General features: G+C 46.7%; 2 protein-coding genes across 2 annotated transcripts in view; both read left to right on the top strand.

The window, feature by feature from the left end:
• The window catches only part of LOC141117575 (NACHT, LRR and PYD domains-containing protein 3-like), a 60,734-nt gene extending 52,748 nt beyond the window's left edge, over positions 1–7,986 (top strand). Inside the window, exon 6 of the mRNA XM_073610489.1 lies at positions 7,818–7,986. Coding sequence (XP_073466590.1) covers positions 7,818–7,986 — 169 coding nt within the window. The remainder of the gene's footprint in view (positions 1–7,817) is intronic.
• Positions 7,987–17,580: 9,594 nt separating this feature from the next.
• Positions 17,581–18,827, top strand: part of LOC141117577 (ribonuclease inhibitor-like) — an 85,622-nt gene continuing 84,375 nt past the window's right edge. The window contains exon 1 of the mRNA XM_073610491.1: positions 17,581–17,744. Within this exon, the coding sequence (XP_073466592.1) occupies positions 17,581–17,744 (164 nt within the window). The remainder of the gene's footprint in view (positions 17,745–18,827) is intronic.

Raw genomic sequence — 18,827 nt, forward strand, 5'->3', positions numbered from 1 at the left:
CCAGAACCTCCCAGGCTCTGGAAACGCGTTGCACAAACCTTTCTGCAAGGCCTCCCGAAGATGTTTCATCCTCTGCTCCCTCTGCGACGGCAAGATAAGGTCCGCAACCTTATCCTTGTAACGTGGATCAAGCAGGGTTGCCAGCCAGTAATGATCCCTTCCCTTGATACCACAAATACGAGGATCCTTCCGCAGGCTTTTCAGGATCAGGGAGGCCATGCAGTGTAGGTTTGCTGAGGCATTCGGTCCAGAGTCCTCTGGGTCACTAAGGACGACATGATCCGCAGCCACCTCCTCCCAGCCACGTACAAGTCCATGGGTTTCTTCGGACTGTAAATGATCCCTTGAAGACTGCTGCTGATGCTGAGTGTCAGGCTCCACCTCCATGCTGACACAATCCTCCTCCTCCTCGTCCTCTTCTTGTGTGATCAGCGGGCACGCAGGAACACTGTCTGGATAAACGGGGCCTTGAGAGGTAAGGAAGTCCTCCTCTTCCTCCCTCTGTTCTGCCTCAAGTGCCCTGTCCATTATTCCACACAGTGTGTCCTCCAACAGGTGGACAAGAGGGACAGTATCACTGATGCATGCACTGTCACTGCTCACCATCCTCGTGGCCTCCTCAAATGGTGACAGGACAGTGCATGCATCCCTGATCATAGCCCACTGGTGTGGGGAAAAAAACAAGCTCCCCTGACCCTGTCCTGGTGCCATAGTTGCATAGGTACTCATTGATGGCCCTCTGCTGCATGTGCAGCCACTGCAGCATGGCCAACGTTGAGTTGTACCTGGTGGGAATGTCCCAGATTAGGCGGTTTTTGGGCAGGTTAAATTCCTTTTGGAGGTCAGCCAGCCGAGCACTGGCATTATATGACCTGCGGAAATGCACACAGACTTTCCTGGCCTGCCTCAGGATATCCTGTAAGCCTGGGTACCTGTCCAAGAACCGCTGCACCACCAAGTTAAGGACGTGAGCCAAACAGGGCACATGGGTCAGTTGTACCTGTCTGAGGGCGGAGAGGAGGTTGTCGCAAACCACCATACCTGGCTTAAGCTGGCGTGGCGTCAACCACCTCTGAACCTGCTCCTGCAGAGCTGACAGAATCTCTAACCCAGTGTGGCTCCTGTCCCCCAAGCCCACCAGCTCAAGCACCGCATGGCATCTTTTTTCCTGCGTGCTTGCGTAGCCCCTTGAATGCCTACAGAGCAACGCTGGTCCCGAGCACAAATCGGCACAGGAAGAGGCCATGGAGGAAGAAGAAGAGGAGGGGTGGAGGAGAGAGGTGTGGCAGAATCACCACTAGTAGAATTTTGGAGGCGTGGTGGTGGAACAACCTCCAACACTACTGCACCCTGTCCTGCATCCTTCCCAGCTGCCAGAAGAGTCACCCAGTGCGCGGTGAAAGATAGGTAACGTCCCTGTCCATGCCTGCTGGACCATGAGTCAGCGGTAATATGCACCTTACCGCTAACCGCCCTGTCCAGCGAGGCCAAGACATTGCCTTCCACATGCCGGTAGAGAGCCGGTGTCTTGCCGAGAAAGTTCCCCCGGCGGATAAGGACCCCCCCCCGTACTGCACAGGCGCATCGCTTGCACAGTACGAACTACTAGGAGACGCCGAAGATAGCCGAATCTGAAAATCTTCAATCAGCTGTACACAGCGCCTGCGCCCTGGGTCCAGGTTCAAGCCCCACCATCCAAGTGGACCTAGAGAAAGAATAAAAAAGTGCCTAGCGAAGCGAGGCCATGCCCGAAGCATGGCGAGTGAAGTGAGCCCGCGAGGGGCCCTCTTACAGGCGCCGTGTACAGCTGATTTCCACCTATTCTGCTTCGGCTATTTCTGCTGGCTCCTACTGCGCAGGCGCAGCGCCTGCGTAGTAGAGGGGGGTCCTTATTCGCCGAGGGGAACTTTCTCGGCAGAACACCGGAATCGCCTTCCGTGAGAAAAAGTGGCATTTGGGAACCTGCCACTGAGGAACCGCACATTCCACAAACTCACGGAAGGGGGCAGAGTCTACCAACTGAAAAGGCAGCAGTTTAAGTGTTAGCAATTTAGCCAAGCTAGCATTCAACCGCGGGGCATGTGGATGTCTGGGAGCAGGGAAATTTGCCTGGTACAATCTGATGTCGGTGTACTGAACAGATTGCCAGTAAGTACTTGGCTGTGACACACCTAATTCTACACCTTCATTCCTCTCAGTGCAGGTTTCAGAGAGGACTGAAGGTATAGTGGGGTTGGAGATCCCAGCTGATGAGGAGCAAGGAGAAGTCTGCTTTGTTCTTTGGTGTGGGTCTTTTAGGTAAGCTTGCCAATGAACTGCATGGCAGGTCGACATATGTCCGGTCAAGCATGTGGTGCCCAAGCGGGTGATGTTTTGGCCACGCGAGATACGCTTGAGACATATGTTGCAAATAGCAGTGGTGCGATCTGATGCACTCGTCTCAGAAAAGGCCCACACTTTTTGAATAACGCGTAGAGACAGCAGCGTCCTGCACATGTGGAGCTCTGCGGTGTGATGCACTCGGTGTGCTGCCCTTAAGCTGGCCCCTGGAGGGCATCCTGCCTTGTTGGAGATGTGCCTCCTCCTCCTCTCTCCTATCAGGCACCCACGTGGAGTCAGTGACTTCCTCAACATCACCTCCCTCCTCATCAATGGAGCAAACCTGGCAGTATCTCTCTGGGCTCACGTTACTGCCTTCCTCTAGCTGGGTACCATCATCGGAGGCTTCAAAATGCTGAGCATCCTCCTGGAGCATGTACCCAACACTGTGGTCAAACAGTTTGGGGGACTCCTCAGGAGCACATGGTGGGGCCAGGGAAGGAGTGACTGATGCCATTGAGCCGAGGGAAGAGGCCGCGTTGGCAGCTGCTTTGCCAAAGTACCCTGAGCCTGGGTGAGAGAGGATGAGGACGGCATGGTCATCCACTCTACTAAGTCTTCAGCATGTTGCGGCTCAACATGGCCAGCTGCCGAAAAAAAGGACAAGCGTGTCCCACGGCCACTTGCTGATGAGGACGCACCGTGTCCATGACCAGCACTTTTGCCTCTAGACACAGAGCCTGCTTGCCCTCTTTTATTGGCTTGTGACTGTCTGCCTCTCCTTGTTGGCCTTCCAGACATACTAATGGCCTGCAGTGAGATGTAGCTGCACAAAGCTGGGACGTGTATATACCGTATATATACTGATTATACTGCAGCTAGCAGAATCAACTGCCTGCCTATAGTATTATTAGTATGAGAACACCAGCAATTGTCTTCAGGTAGCTTTAGGTGCACACTGTGCAGAGGACACAGTGCACTAACTATAAATACTGCAGCTGCCTGCCTGTGGCATTAATAGGATCAGAACACCAGCAATTGTCTTCAGGTAGCTTTAGGTGCACACTGTGCAGAGGACACAATACACTAACCGTAAATACTGCAGCTGCCTGCCTTTGGTATTAATAGGATCAGAAGAACACCAGCAATTGTCTTCGGGTAGCTTTAGGAGCACACTGTGCAGAGGACACAGTACACTAACTGTAAATACTGCAGCTGCCTGCCTGTGGTATTAATAGGATCAGAACAGCAATTGTCTTCAGGTAGCTTTAGGTGCACACTGTGCAGAGGACACAGTACACTAACTGTAAATACTGCAGCTGACTGCCTGTGGTATTAATAGGATCAGAACATCAGCAATTGTCTTCAGGTAGTTTTAGGTGCACACTGTGCAGAGGACACAGTACACTAACTGTAAATACTGCAGCTGCCTGCCTGTGGTACTAATAGGATCAGAAGAACACCAGCAATTTTCTTCAGGTAGCTTTAGGTGCACACTGCAAAGAACACAGTACACTAACTGTAAATACTGTAAAAACACCTGCCTGCCTGTCAGTAGGAAGAGAATAACAGAAACAGATCTAGCTAAACTGAATTCAGTGTATATATATATATATATATATATATATATATATATATATATATATACACAACACCTAGAATGCATATATATACACAATACACAAGTGCAGCTAACTGACTCGCCTGCCTACTCTATCTAACTTAAATCAAATGTCACTGTCTCTCTGTCTATCTCTCTCCGCTGCCGCAACACACTACACAAGGCTGCCATGCAGGTGGCCTTATATAGTGTCGGGCATGTACTAAACCCCCTGAGCCATAATTGGCCAAAGCCACCCTGGCTTTGGCCAATTACGGCTCTCTGTACAGACGGCGTTGTGATGGGCAAAGCATGCGGGTCATAGTGCACGCTTGTCAATCATCAGCCAGCAATGCACTGCGATGCCGCAGTGAATTATGGGCTGTGACGCGCCACTCAAATTTGGCGCGAACGGCCCATAACATTCGAAATTCGACCAATGGTCGAACAGTCGAACATGGGTTTGACTCATACTCGAAGCTCATCCCTATTGACTCCATTAAGGCATTTGACAGTGTTGGCTGGTGGTATCTGTGGGCTGTGTTGTCCAAGTTCGGGTTTGAATCCAGGTTCATCAGGTGGGTACGGCTGCTTTATGACACACCACAGGCTCCCATACGCATGTCAGATAGGTTGTCACACGCCTTTGAACTGGGCAGGGGAACTAGGCAGGGATGTCCCCTGTCTCCCCTACTCTTTGTTCTGGCCATTGAGCCCTTTGTGGCTCAAGTGAGGAACCGCCCAGGGATTAAGGGATTCTGTTATGGTGAACTGCATGAAAAAATCATGCTTTATGCTGATGATATGCTTCTCTTCTTGGAAGATGTGGAGGAATCCTTGATTCAGGTAATGTCCCTTATCACGGAATTCGGCCTTTTTTCTGGTCTTACCATTAACTGGACCAAGCCTTAATGTTTATAGATGGGACCCCCACACCCAGTGAGGGGCCCTCTTGCCCAGTACCCATAGTGTCCACTTTCAAATACTTAGGTATACACATCTCCCCTAAACTAAGTGAATTTTGCAAACTGAACATATATCCCCTGCTAACTAATTTTAGAGATAAAATAAACAGATGGAACAAACTTAAAATGTCCAGAAAAGCCAAACCTCATCAAGATGATTCTGATGCCGCAGTTTTTATACATGCTACATAACACACTGAAGATATTTAGAGATTGTCAACTCCTTATTCAGGCTGTTACTATGTTACATCAAACCCCCTACAATTAAATTAGAGCAATTACAATACCCGAAGGAGGGGGGGCCTTACCCTTCCCAACCCTTGGATATATTACCTGGCCGCACAGCTACAGCATCTGATAGGTGCCATGGCCCCCTCGCCGACGAGCTCATCGGCCAAACTCATGCTGATTGGCTCGGGGCGGAATCTATACCCAAGGGACTAAAAGCTTGTCACTTTCAAAGGCCCAACAAACAAATGCCCACATATACACTCCTTCAGAAGGTGTGGAACAAGACTAAACAACTACAAAGCGTGACGGGGTTCACAGCCTACAGCCCACTATGGGGAAATAAAACATACGCAGAATTAGCTAAAATCCGACAGGGACCCAGGTGGCGTCCCATGGGTATAACTCATCTGAGACATATTTTTCATAATGGGACCTTGCGCTCTTTCAATGACCTACAATCCAGATATGCATTACCTCCCAACATGCTATTTTATTATTTACAATTACAACACGCTGTTAGAGCACAAGGGGACGCAATGGAATGGATTCAGTCCCCCACCCCTGTCTTTCACATGCTACAGGACGCGTCCGATACAAAAAGGTATAATTTCACAATGTTACAATATGCTACTGTCGTCATTCTTGGACGGGCACCCCATGAAGGCAGTGACACAGTGGGAGGCAGATTTGGGTCCCATTACAGGGGAACTGTGGGAAGAGGCCCTACAGGCAGTTAATACATGCTCACTAAATTTGGCACAAAGGGTTTCTCAACTATACATATTATTGAGAGTGCACTATACCCCTGTGAAGCTTTACAAAATGGGCAGAGCACCCGACCCATTATGCGGCAGGTGCAGGGCGGTGCCTGGGGATCTGATTCACCTCCTCTGGCGTTGCCCCAAACTCCATAGATATTGGACGGAGGTTCTGGCTACACTGAAACAGGTGTTCCAGACCAATGTCCCCCTTGACCCACTGAATCGTTTACTGGGAGTTCTGGAGGGGACGATAGCAGAGGAGGGACAAGGGTTGCTTTTGCCAGAGCACTGTTCCAGGCCAGGAAAACAATCCTTATGAGCTGGAAATCAGCTGTACTAGTTTTAATTTTTAAGTTTTAATCTAAATATTAAAACTTAGATACAACACATGGGAAAAACACTCATAATGGAAAAGTACATATACCAGCACAGGGGAAACCTTGGAAAATTTGACAAACTATGGGACGCATGGCTTGCAACACCAGGAATAAGCCCTATGGAGTTAGTTCATATGAGGCCGTTGAGAGGTGTATAGGCGCAAAGCATAATGAGGGAGACATCTAGATGGATGTTCGATTACATGATGGGACCAGGACAGGGACACAGGAAGCGTGGAGTAAACGGTAGAGGGTAGCAGTGTGGCGCAAAATTAGATAAATCGAATAGTCTATGCAAAAGGGAACCAGGAACAGATGCTGAATTTAAGTATTGAGAATTGTAACAAATGACGGTTTGTTGGATAATCCAATATCTGGATAAAGTGTATTGTGTTTCATGTTTGAATGCATTGTTTGTTTTTTGAGCAATAAAAACCTTTTGATTAAAAAAAAAGCAAAACATCCCGTCCAATCTCTAGCAATACTTATTCCGGCCTCACACAGTCTGCTGATACCATTCATGCTCCATACACAAGGAGATTATAGCACAATGTGAGTCATTAGATATATGCAATTTGTTTTATTCCAAATTAGTTTTTCAAACAAAATTCCACAAATTTGTTCATTTGGAAACATTCAAATTAACAAGAATGAAAACCTGAAAATTAGAAAACCCAAAAATTCTAAAATCTGAAATAATAACTAACTAATAATAACTATTACTAGCTATTAAATTATAGGTATTGGAATTTCCTTTCAAATTTGGTTGTTAGTGAACAAAACGAATACAAATTATCCAAAGTTACGAATTATCCAAAATAATGGATGCCGCATCTAAACGAATAGAACGTAATGAATTCATAATAATAATAATAATAACTTTTTTATCATTTTTTTCATTATTAATTTGTTGCCTTCCATTTGTTTAGATGTGGCATGCGTTATTTCAGATAATTTATAACTTTGGATAAATTCGTATTCATTACGTTCACTAACAGCCAAATTTGAAAGGAAATTCCAATACCTATAATTTAATAGTTATTTATTATTATTTAGTTGTTATTTCGGATTTTATCATTTTCGGATTTTTGAATTTTTAGATTTTCGTTCTTATTTTCGAATTTTTTAATTTTCAGATTTGAAATTTACGAATTTTCGAATTTGCGAATTTTTACATTTCCGAATTTTCAAATTTACACATTTATTTCAAATAATAAATTTTGATCATAGGGAATGACCCGAAAAATTAAAAAAAAAATGAATGAAACAAAAACAAACTTTTTGTTGGCAGTGCACATGTCTACGAGTCATGTCTGTGGTATTCTGTGGTTATCCTGTGTATGGAGATATCACCGTCTCTACACATGGATAATAATATCGGGGTGTCTACTCCATTATAATATTTTTCTATGCTATTCTAATTCTATTTCCTGAAGTGTTATAAAGTGGCCTGATATAAATGATTCCAATAAAGAGAAATGAGTTCCATTCATGTAGAGAATAGTTACATTCATTCCCGGGGGAGAAATTCATTTTCTTCTGGTAACATTCTTCTCTTCTACAGATTGTCCTTTAATCGCCTGACAGACAGGTCCTGCCCCCACCTGGCATCTGGAATAAGAAATAACCAGACACTGAGGAGACTGGGCCTGTCTAGGAACAATCTGAAGGGTCGTCATTTCAGGGATCTGATGGAAGCTCTGACAACAAGTCGGTTAGAGGAATTACAGTGAGTATAACAGGACTGACTGAGACAATAATATTCTGGGACAGTTTTATATCTAAACCAAATAATAATATTAATAATAATAATAATAATAACAATAATAATAATGCAATTATATGGATTTCCCTTTTGTCTCAGTATATGGCCAATCCTGGACTGTTATCTAATTCTTGAATCCTATCACAATCTGTTATCAGCCATGAAAGAGGCACTTCATAAAACCTACTTAAAAATCTGATATTCTCTTTGGTCTGGTAGCTAGTGTCAAGAATATTTCGCTATACCTAATCAATTTCACCTGCGCTAATATGCGCCCTTTCAGTATAATGGTATAATGCATCTTTAAATAATCCGTGTCTCCCACATTTCCTCAGTAAATAGACATAGTCACCATCTTAGCTCCATCGCTCCTCCAACTGCCTGCCAAGCAGTGCACTGGCTCTTTTATTCCAAGACAACAAAACCAATCACAAACAGGGAGCCCTGGCTCCAACAGTCACTTCCTTCACAGGATATGACCTCACAGGATATGACCAAACAGGATATGACCAAACAGGACATGAGTTTATACAACGACCAATGACTACCATTCCTGCTGATGGGAGATTATCTGCAGTTGTACGCCATGCACCAAATATGTTGATCAGGCATACAGGGGTGACACGAGCGCACATCCGCTAAACCGATAATGTCTTTGCAGAGCGAACACATCCCCCCAGACGAACGTCTGTACATCGCACAGGGGCCCTTTCGCTAGCGGACATATCCCCACTCTGCAAACACCTCTATCTAACCTCAGAAAGTTTTCCATTACCAAACGGATCTCAACCAGTGTCAGTCTGCCCCAGTCAGATCTTTAGAGCAGGTTGCAGGAGAACTAACACCAGGAGACACTATGACAATACATATTAAAATTCATCTTCAAAAAAAATTTCCACAACAGTCCCTCCTCTTGTCATATGCTCCCATGTGTTCCTCGATGAATCTTGATCTTCTTCTTACACCTGGAAATGAATCAGTCCTTACAGTCCATATGAGTCCATAAAAAGGGAAACACAGCTTGACATGTAGACTCTGTTCTTCAGGAGGAATGACTTAGAGAAGGACATGAAGGCCGGTCTGTCTGGGATTCTCTGTGTCTTGTATGTGGGTTGGGCTTCTGGGCATCTCATTTGCTCAGGCTCTGTTCACTCGTCCAATCAGGCAACAGTAGCACCTCATTATTGCATATAGAAGGAATAGAAACGAGAAAAACATGAGTATATATACCCCTACTTCCTTCAACTATGATCCGCAGCAAAATAAAAAAATACCCAAAGATTCCCAGAACCTTAAAAGGACTTCAACCTTCACCAGCTATAGCTCTGGCTTTGCCTTGCAGGGATCTAAACCTTATCCATATGGGCCTGAACTTTGTCACCAGTATCCCCGATCCAGATACAACAAGGTTTACCTATGAATTCTCAGAAATCCCCCTTGGACTGTGAGAACTTCCTTGTAGGTTCAACAGTTACATTGAACATCCCATCCAAAACAGATGAGAAATTGTTCAATCATTTCATAAGCTCAAGCCCCCATCGTGTACTAGCAGGAAACCATGCCCAGATCGGGGTTGGTGAGCAATTCCCTTCCAGCTGTCCCTGCCATTCTTACCTTCTCTCGCGCCATCAGATACTCACGATCGACCGCGACATAAGATGCTGGGACGAGTTTCACCCGGACTCATTAACCTCTTGCATTAGGGGAATTACCTTATAAGCTGTAGATCTGCATTAATACCAAACTAAAGTTGAAGCACACTTGTGGGCTTGTCATGGTTATGCAATAGAGTTTGTTTTTCAGCTTACCTGTCTCCATGTGTTCATCTCTATAGACCAGCTGTCTCTCACCTAACTGATTTTATTAACTCTCCTCTAGCATGGCTCCAACCCAGCTCCTACCAGAGAACTCTATATTAACCTCTGCACTGCATGCCAGCCCTGCTGATCAACCTTTGTGTGTTTGGCTTCCTGTTCCTGCCTGCCGTGTGCTCTACGTTTGTTTCTGTTACCGACCTTGGCGTGTTCTCTACTATTCCTGTCTGCTCGTGACGCTGACCTTTGGCGTGTCCCCGACCATCCCTGTTTTCCTGTGACCCTGAACCTTGGTGTGTACTCTGTTGTCCTTGTCTGCTTGTGGCCCTGATCTTGGCTTATTCCTTTACTATCCCTATCCTCCTGTTGCCTGCTGTGGGTGTGAGCTGGGGGACCCTGGGGGTTGCGACCTGGAGCCAGTTGCAGCCCAGTCCATCCTCACCACTAGAGGCTCTGGTGAACACCTGCTGGCTCTCAGACTCCGCACCCCAGGGAATCCTACGCTGTAACCCCTGTGGGATCCGTGTTGGTGTCCCAGCGGCCCTACCTTCCTTACACCCGGACTCCCATCCGCAGCAGTCAGCCGTAGGGTCCACTACCTTGCGGTGCACTCCTGATCCCAATGGTGTGCATCTGTCACCTAGCCTCAAGGTGACCTGACATGGCTACCTAGTTGTCCCGATACCAAAGCTGGCAAGAACCTATTGTTAAAATTATTATTTATTATAATTTATTATTATAGCTAATTTTACCCTCTAGAAATGTACCATTAAATTCCATTGACAAGTGTCTGGATTTTACTAGTTTGTCAAAACTCCTCATACTAATATGAACATCCTATATAGTATGTACCGCCGTCATCGCTGGGGCACTAGAGCTTGGTGGAGACACAGAGTAGACCCAACCATGTGTCCTGTTTGCTTTCTTAGCTAGTTGGAAAATACACTTTAAAAATATAAATAAACAAAGATCCTCATCCTTTGGTGTAGTTAAGCAGCTTCTTGCAGTGGCTGGCGTGGATCCAGTTGTCTCATCCCTCAAGCTTTTTACAATGACCCAGTCACCTGGTTGGAAAGAATGTATTTTATTGTGTCAGGGTCCAGGAGGGACTCATGAACCCTGTGGTGGACCTTTTGAAGTTCATGTTACAGTGGCTGCACCCACCCCATCAGCGGAGAATGTCGACACCTGCTGAGGAAAGTTTGGTTGACCTCTAAACAAACCTCATATGTCAATAACCCAGACATGTGGGACTGTGGTCACTGCATAACTTGTGTGTGGCTTACTATCTGGGGTGTAATACCTGGAACCATTGACACAAAGCGTCCTTCACCAGACTGCTGATTCAAATTCCATCAAAGAAAGACAGTCGTGGAACCTGTCATTCCTACTAGGTCACTGTCAGGTCACCTTGAGGTTAGGTGACAGATGCACTCTGTAGGAGTCAGAAGTGCACCGCAAGGTAGTGGACCCTAAGACTGACTGCTGCGGATTGAACCCTGGGAGGTTCAGGAAGCAGGTCTACTGGATCACTGACACAGATCCCACTGGGAGCTAGAGCATAGATTCCCCAGGGCGTGGAGTCTAAGAGCCAGCAGGTGTTCACCAGAGCCTCCAGTGGTGAGGATGGACTGCGCTGCAGTCTGGCTCCAGGTCGCGGCCCCCAGGGTCTCACAGCTCACGCTCACGGTAGACTACAGGAGAAGAGGAAAGAGGCAGCAGGCTGGAACAACATGGAAAGTAAGGGACAAGCCAAGGTCAGGGCCACAAGCAGACAAGGACAACAGAGTTCACGCCAAGGTTCAGGGTCACAGGCAAACAGGGATGGTCGGGGACACGCCAAAGGTCAGGGTCACGAGCAGACAGGAATAGTTAAGAACAGGCCAAAGTCAGTAACTGGAATCAGATGTAGGAAACACAGCAAGTACACACGAAAGCTAACACACAATGGTTGATCAGCACTGCTGGTTTGCAGTGCACAGGTTAATATAGGGTTCCCTGATAGGGCCTGGGGTGGGGCCATGCTTAGAGGAGAGGTTACAAAAGCAGTCAGGTGAAGGTCAGCTGGTCTCTAGAGATGAACACATGGAGACAGGTAAGCTGACCTGACAAACTCTATTGCATAACCATGACAGTCACAAACTTGGCTAAAATTAGAGCGGTTAGTATTATTGGGTTGAAAATTTGTCATTCTCACCACTATCGTCCCCCCATTTTCTTCCTCATTACAAACTGGAGGAAGACATGCAGGGTTTAGAATGGTGCAGAAAAAAACCCAATGAAACAGTGAAATAGCCTATGATACTTTTACCTTCTTAGGCATGTGTATTTATGCATGTGTACAGCTATCTACATACACCTGCTTTCTATGTACACACACTTTCAGAAACTCCTTGGACCTGAAAAGATACTTATAAACAAAAGTTATTACTCTATCCTTAATATTTAACCTGCATAGAATGGTAAACAATACAACATTTGTGTACATTGGTAAATTGTCACTAACATTCCTCAAAACTGACAACAACTAAACCCTCTGTAACCCTTACTTTCACGTCCCTGCTAAAATACAACAGCCGCGACATGTAAGAGGGCTGTCGCAGTAGGTTCAAACATATTCTTGTAACTACATACACACAATGAGAAGACTAAGATATGAGACAAACATTTAGATACAAATGTGGGGGAGATTTTTCATAGTTCCCAAAACAAAAATGAAAAAAACAAAACAACTGGACGGAATGCTGCCTTCACTCTTTTAGTAATAGAAAAAAATACAATGGGCAAGACACGAGAACAGCTCGAAATCTTTGCATGGACCTGCCACACAAAGTCCAAAAACAGGCATGAAAATTTTTAAACACACAAATGTGTACTACACATCCATCAATCCACTCATCATTACAGATTTCTGAAGCCACAGCTGAACTACTTCCAAGGTCTTTTTATTCTGGGGTCTCGTACCTCCAGACATCAAAAGTACCTTCCAAAGGAATACACCTTACTGTACCCTCTGACCATATATGCCAATCTTTAAGGAGTTTAATGGCCTTTTCCCCAAAACTAGACTTCATGTACTGTGCAACCGTCTGACTGTGGGAAGCCTCGCATCCCTTCCCTTGCACGGATTGCTCATTACCCATGGCGATTCGAATCGGCTTATCGTCTTACCCCTGCGTTCAGGGAAACCATTTCACCCAGTTAGCAGAGCACCGCCTGGTGCCTTCTTTTACGGTGGATTGACGGACTACAACCATTGTATCTGGTCCAGTCCCCCAACTAGAAACCCTAACCGAGGCGTCAACTCTATGATTTGTTGTCCCAATACCTTTGGCACAGAACTACAGAGTACCAGTCTTTTAACAACCGACTATTAACTATGCCAAATGATTAATCAACAACCACAGATCAACCCCCAAATTATGTCTCTACCCCTCACAGTGTATGCATACGCAAGCGCATTGCTCTGTACGACCGTACACTGGTTCGCCAGACTAAACTGCACAGAATGATGTGGCTTCTCTCTGTACCTAGATATTACAACAATAATGTGGATGCCTCCTGTTTGCTCTCTACCCAAGACTGTATTATAGTATAAAACGTCACAAAACTGGAATTATTATTATTATACAGGATTTATATATCGCCGACAGTTTACGCAGCGCTTTACAACATTAGGGCAGACAGTACAAGTACAATACAATTCAATACAGGAGGAATCAGAGGGCCCTGCTAGTTAGAGCTTACAATCTAGGATGGAGGGTCAAGATATACAAAAGGGTAATAGCTGTGGGGGATGAGCTAATGGAGAAAATAGTGCAGTTGTTAGATGGAGGCAGGATAGGCTTCTCTGAAGAGGAAAGTTTTCAGGGATAGCCTAAAAGTGGATACATTTGGAGACAGTCTGACAGATTGGGGTAGGGAATTCCAGAGGATGGGCGAGGCTCGGGAGAAGTCCTGGAGGCGGATATGGGAGGAGGTGATGAGGGAGCTAGAGAGCAGGAGATCTTGGGAGGAACGGAGATGGCGTTTAGGTTGGTATTTTGAGACTAGGTTAGTGATGTAGCTGGGGGCAGAGTTGTGGATGGCTTTGTAACTTATTGTTAGTATTTTGAATTTAATTTGTTGGACGAGAGGTAGCCAATGGAGGGATTGGCAGAGAGGGGTAGCAGACACTGAGCGGTTTGTAAGGTGGATGAGTCTGGCAGTCGCATTCATGATGGACTGAAGGGGGGATAGTCTATTTAAAGGTAAGCCAATGAGGAGTGAGTTGCAGTAGTCAAGGCGAGAGATTAACCAGGGAGTGAATCAGGAGCTTTGTGGTTTCACTGGTTAGAAAGGGACGTAGTTTAGAGATGTTGCGGAGGTTGAGGCGGCAAGCTTTGGAAAGTGATTGGATATGGGGCTGAAAGGAGAGTTCAGAATCTAGGATAACACCTAGCACCCCGACATGTGGGGACGGGTGGATGGTTTTGCCATTGCTCTTCACAGAGAAGCTCGGTTTTGGACAAGTTGAGTTTGAGGAAGTGGTGTGACATCCATACAGATATGTCGGTTAGTAAGTTAGTGATGCGTGAGGAGACTGATGGAGTGAGTTGAGGGGTGGAGAGATAGATTTGTGTGTCATCAGCATAAAAATGATATTGAAAGCCGTGAGAGGCTATCAGCTGACCCAGGGAAGAGGTGTAGATTGAAAATAAAAGAGGTCCAAGAACAGAACCTTGGGGGACCCCGACAGAGAAGGGAAGAGGAGTGGAGAAAGTAGAATTGTAAGTGACACTGAAGGTGCGTTGGGATAGGTAGGATGAGAGCCACTGAAGAGCACAGTCACGGAGTAAAGTTTTTTTTTGAGGAGGGGGTGGTCAACTGTGTCAAAGGCAGCTGAAAGATCCAGAAGTAGGAGTACAGAATAGTGTCCGTTGGTTTTTGCAGTTAGTAGGTCATTTGTGAGTTTTAAAAGAGCAGTTTCTGTGGAGTGTTGAGGGCGAAATCCAGATTGAAGGGGATCAAGAAGGTTGTTTTTAATGAGGTGGTCGTAGGTTGTTAAGATTGGTAGGGTCCAAGGACAGCTTTTTGAGTATGGGGGTGACATGTTTTAGAGCATTGGGGAAGATGCCAGAGGTGAGGGAGAGATTGAAGATGTGGGTTAAAGAGTGTAGGATGGGGTCAGAGGGTGACCGTAGCATTTGAGAGGGAATAGGGTCCAGGGGACAGGTGGTGAAGTGGGCGATAGAAAGGAGCTTAGCAACTTCATCTGGAGTAGCAGATTTGAATAGGGGGAGTGTCAGTTGTATCTGTTGACATGGGGTCTTAGCTGGGGGAGATACCTGTAGAGTGGAGATTTCATCACGGATTGTATCAATCTTGTTTTTGAAGTGATTAGCGATTTCCTGGGCAGTGAGTAAGTCAGTGGGGGGAGGCGGTGGAGGACAAAGTAGAGAGTTGAAGGTAGAGAAGCGTTTACGGGGATTGGATGAGAAGGTGTTAATAAGAGTTGTAAAATAGGTTTGCTTGGCAGTGTGGAGGAAAGAATAGTATTTTTGGAGGGCAGATTTGTATTGGTTGAAGTCTTTGAGAGACTTAGTCTTGTGCCACAGACGCTCAAGAGCGTGACTACGTTTTTTGAGAATTTTAGTGTCATCTGTTTGCCAGGGTTGTAGGGGTCGAGGCCTGATTCTGCGTGTAGTGAGGGGAGCGAGCTTGTCCAGGGTGGAGGACAGAGATTTATTGTAGATGGACATGGCTTGGTTGGGGCAGGACAGGGGAGAGATTTTGTCATAGAGGTGGTCGGTAGCAGAATAGAGGAGAGAGGAGTTGAAGTTGCGAAAGTTTCTACGGGTGATGGTTAGGCCATTGGAGGGAAAAGGTGGTGGAAGACAGGGGGAGAAAGAAACTAATAAGGTGGTGGTCGGAGAGAGGAAAAGGATTGTTTGAGAAGTTGCATGGAGTGCATAGGTAAGAGAATACAAGGTTAAGGGTGTTGCCATCAGAGTGAGTAGAAGCCTGTACCCATTGCTTCAGGTCAAATGAAGAGGTTAGACTAAGAAGTTTAGAAGTAGCAGAAGTGTTTGTATTAGCAGGGATGTTGAAATCACCGAGAAGGATTGTGGGAATATCCGAAGAGAGAAAGTAGGGTAGCCAGGCAGAAAACTCATCAAGGAAAGTCGATTATGGTCCAGGGGGCCAGTAGATCACAGCAATTCTTAGGCAAGTAGGAGAGAATAGACGTATACAGTGGGCTTCGAATGATGAGAGTGAAAAAGAGGGAGGAGGGTGAATGTGCTCTGGGGGGATAGGAGGAATCCCACTCCACCTCCCTTGCGTCCATTAGGCCTGGGGGAGTGAGTCCAGTGAAGGCCACCCTGGGAGAGGGAAGCAGGAGAAGGGGTGTCATATTCGTGGAGCCAGGTTTCTGTGAGAGCAAGTAGATTAAAGGAATTAGTGACAAAGACGTCATGAACAGCAGTGAGTTTGTTGCAGACAGAGCAGGCGTTCCAGAGGGCGCAGGAGAGAGGGAGGCTGGTGTTGGCAAGAAGAGGAATTAAAATTTAAAAACCAAAATGATTTTGTCATACTTCCAAACACGAGTCAAAAGACCCCAAGCTCCTCCCACCAACTTCCTGTTGCACACCTGCAAAGAATTTCCTGTCTTCTCAGCTCTAAAAACCCATCTAACTGGTTTATTTAAATATCAATGAACAGGAAGAGGAGGGGGGAGGGGAAGCCTAGTTTCAAATTATGTCTATCAAGACATTAAAAAATCTATGGCGCGGGGGGGCGTGGCCTGACCTGGCATGGAGATGGAAGCCTAATCCCCGAGCTCCTGCCGCCACAGGAATAACCTGACTAACTTTGGAGGAATTCCGACCCCATTCTACTCACAAATTATGGGCACTGCCTCCCGGAACTCTTCGGCTTCTAGATCCCGCTCCCCCCGGGAACTAAACGGGGGGTTAAACCACAATATTCCGGAGATGTTCCGCTCCCATAGAGGGAATATGGCGTCTTCCCGCCACGGATCGTCCCACACACAGCCGCTACCTTCACCGCCGGCGGAACCACAGTCTCACTCCCGAACACACGGAGCCGGTATTGAGCTTTCCCCACAACCTCCTATCTGTATGCAGGACCTACGGGCGATTGCAGACGACATAAAGGACACTCTTTCCGCCGCAATCTCGGAGCTCAGATTAGACATACGCGCTCTGAATGACCGTGTCCACATTGTTGAAAAAACTGCGGATCGCCACGAATCAATATTATGCAAAGCAGCCACCCGGATTGACTCACACACACTGCAGATGAGGGACATGCAGCGCCATTTAGAAGACCTCGATAACAGAGGTCGGATACACAATCTCCGGATACGGGGCCTGCCGGAAACGTTCGAGGGAGACAATATGCCAGCCGCAGTGATCAGCCTCTTTAACAATCTACTCAGCAGACCGCCACAGACACCAATAGCTATGGAGAGAATCCATCGGGCCCTGAGACCCAAGGGCAGAGAAACAGACCCGCCACGAGACATCATTGGCTGCATCGTTGATTATGCCATCTAAGAAGATATACTCCGACAAGCACGGGGCAGAACACAGATCATTCATGCTGGACATACCATACAGATATACCAAGACCTGTCCGGAATCACCTTGCAACACCGTCGGGACCTGAAACCTCTCCTTGACATCCTCCGCTCGAAAGGCATCCCATATAAATGGAAATATCTCTTCTGCCTATCTGCCTCAACGATGGGCCGTACGGCCCTTTTGAAAGTGCCAGAAGATCTGCCACAATTCTGTGGTGCCCTGGGAATACCACTTATAGAGGTGCCAAACTGGTACGCTGCATTCCGCCGCACTGTAGCCAGGAAGGCCGCCCCTGTGGAAGAACCAATGGAGGCACAAGAAACAAGGTACCGCAGGAGAATATCCCCATCGGCCCTTAGGTATCCTGTCGGCCCTCGCCCTGGGCACCCGGGTGTCAGTCCCACTGAATCACCCCATTCTAGGAGGGCTCGTAGGGACCGTTAATCAGCCTCAGATTCTTTCAAAACAGGTTATATCAGTTCCAGTTTACCTTTTCTGACATTTCTTTATTTGGTACCTGACAGTTACTGAATTTCGTTTTTATTTTGTTCTTATTACACTGGCCATCTAGCCTTTCTAGCCTCCTTTACAAGTCATGCTCCTGGACCTCAATTCTCCTCGCACACAACCCAAGGGTTGTCTTTGTCACGGATCAAATACCTTGGTTATGGCAGCATATCTCCCCGCCCACTCTCCACTCTGCCCGGCAACATCTCTCCGCGGTGGTTACTACAAGATCCACAACACACCACGGCACAGAGACCGCCCTCTTCAGGACTCACTGCAAGCTCCACCCTGCCGCCTCACACACAATGGATACAAGCCAGCGCGACGTGCAGACTGTGGACTTCCGAATATCTTACTCTGCCAGTGCAACAGACTTCCGCCCGCAGAACGCTTCCATCGCCCTTAGCAACGGACCATTAGAGGCTCTCTATTCACAGCTTATCTCTTTCAGTTAGACCCGGAACCAATCTCTCGCTCTTTACCGGTCCCTCACCCGCCTGGCATTGATCCTTGGGCTGACTCAAACACCTATCCTCTCTAAAAGCCAAAGACCACCTCTCACTGTATCCTCCTACTGAAAACAAGCAGAGAAGAGTCCTGGGCCCTATACCCATATGAACATCACCTCAAAAGCCCGCAAGTATACATATACTGCTATTCTAACTTTAGGAGACTGAACCTTATAGCACAACCATGTCGCCACCTCTGGGGTGCTTGTGGTGGTGTTTTTTTTTACCTTTTTAACCTGGCTCCTCCATTCTACTCAGCCGCCGACGCCCAGCTGAAGCTTTCCCTGCATTGAAGGGATTGGTTCTGCTGGCTGTCATCATACCGGCTCTGCTACGAGACAGAGTGTGGGCCCCAGCTCACTACCTAAATGTGCCCACATAAGGGAATCTTTA

This window comes from Aquarana catesbeiana, linkage group LG13, assembly GCF_042186555.1.
Source record: "Aquarana catesbeiana isolate 2022-GZ linkage group LG13, ASM4218655v1, whole genome shotgun sequence".
In the NCBI taxonomy this organism is placed as follows: domain Eukaryota; kingdom Metazoa; phylum Chordata; class Amphibia; order Anura; family Ranidae; genus Aquarana; species Aquarana catesbeiana.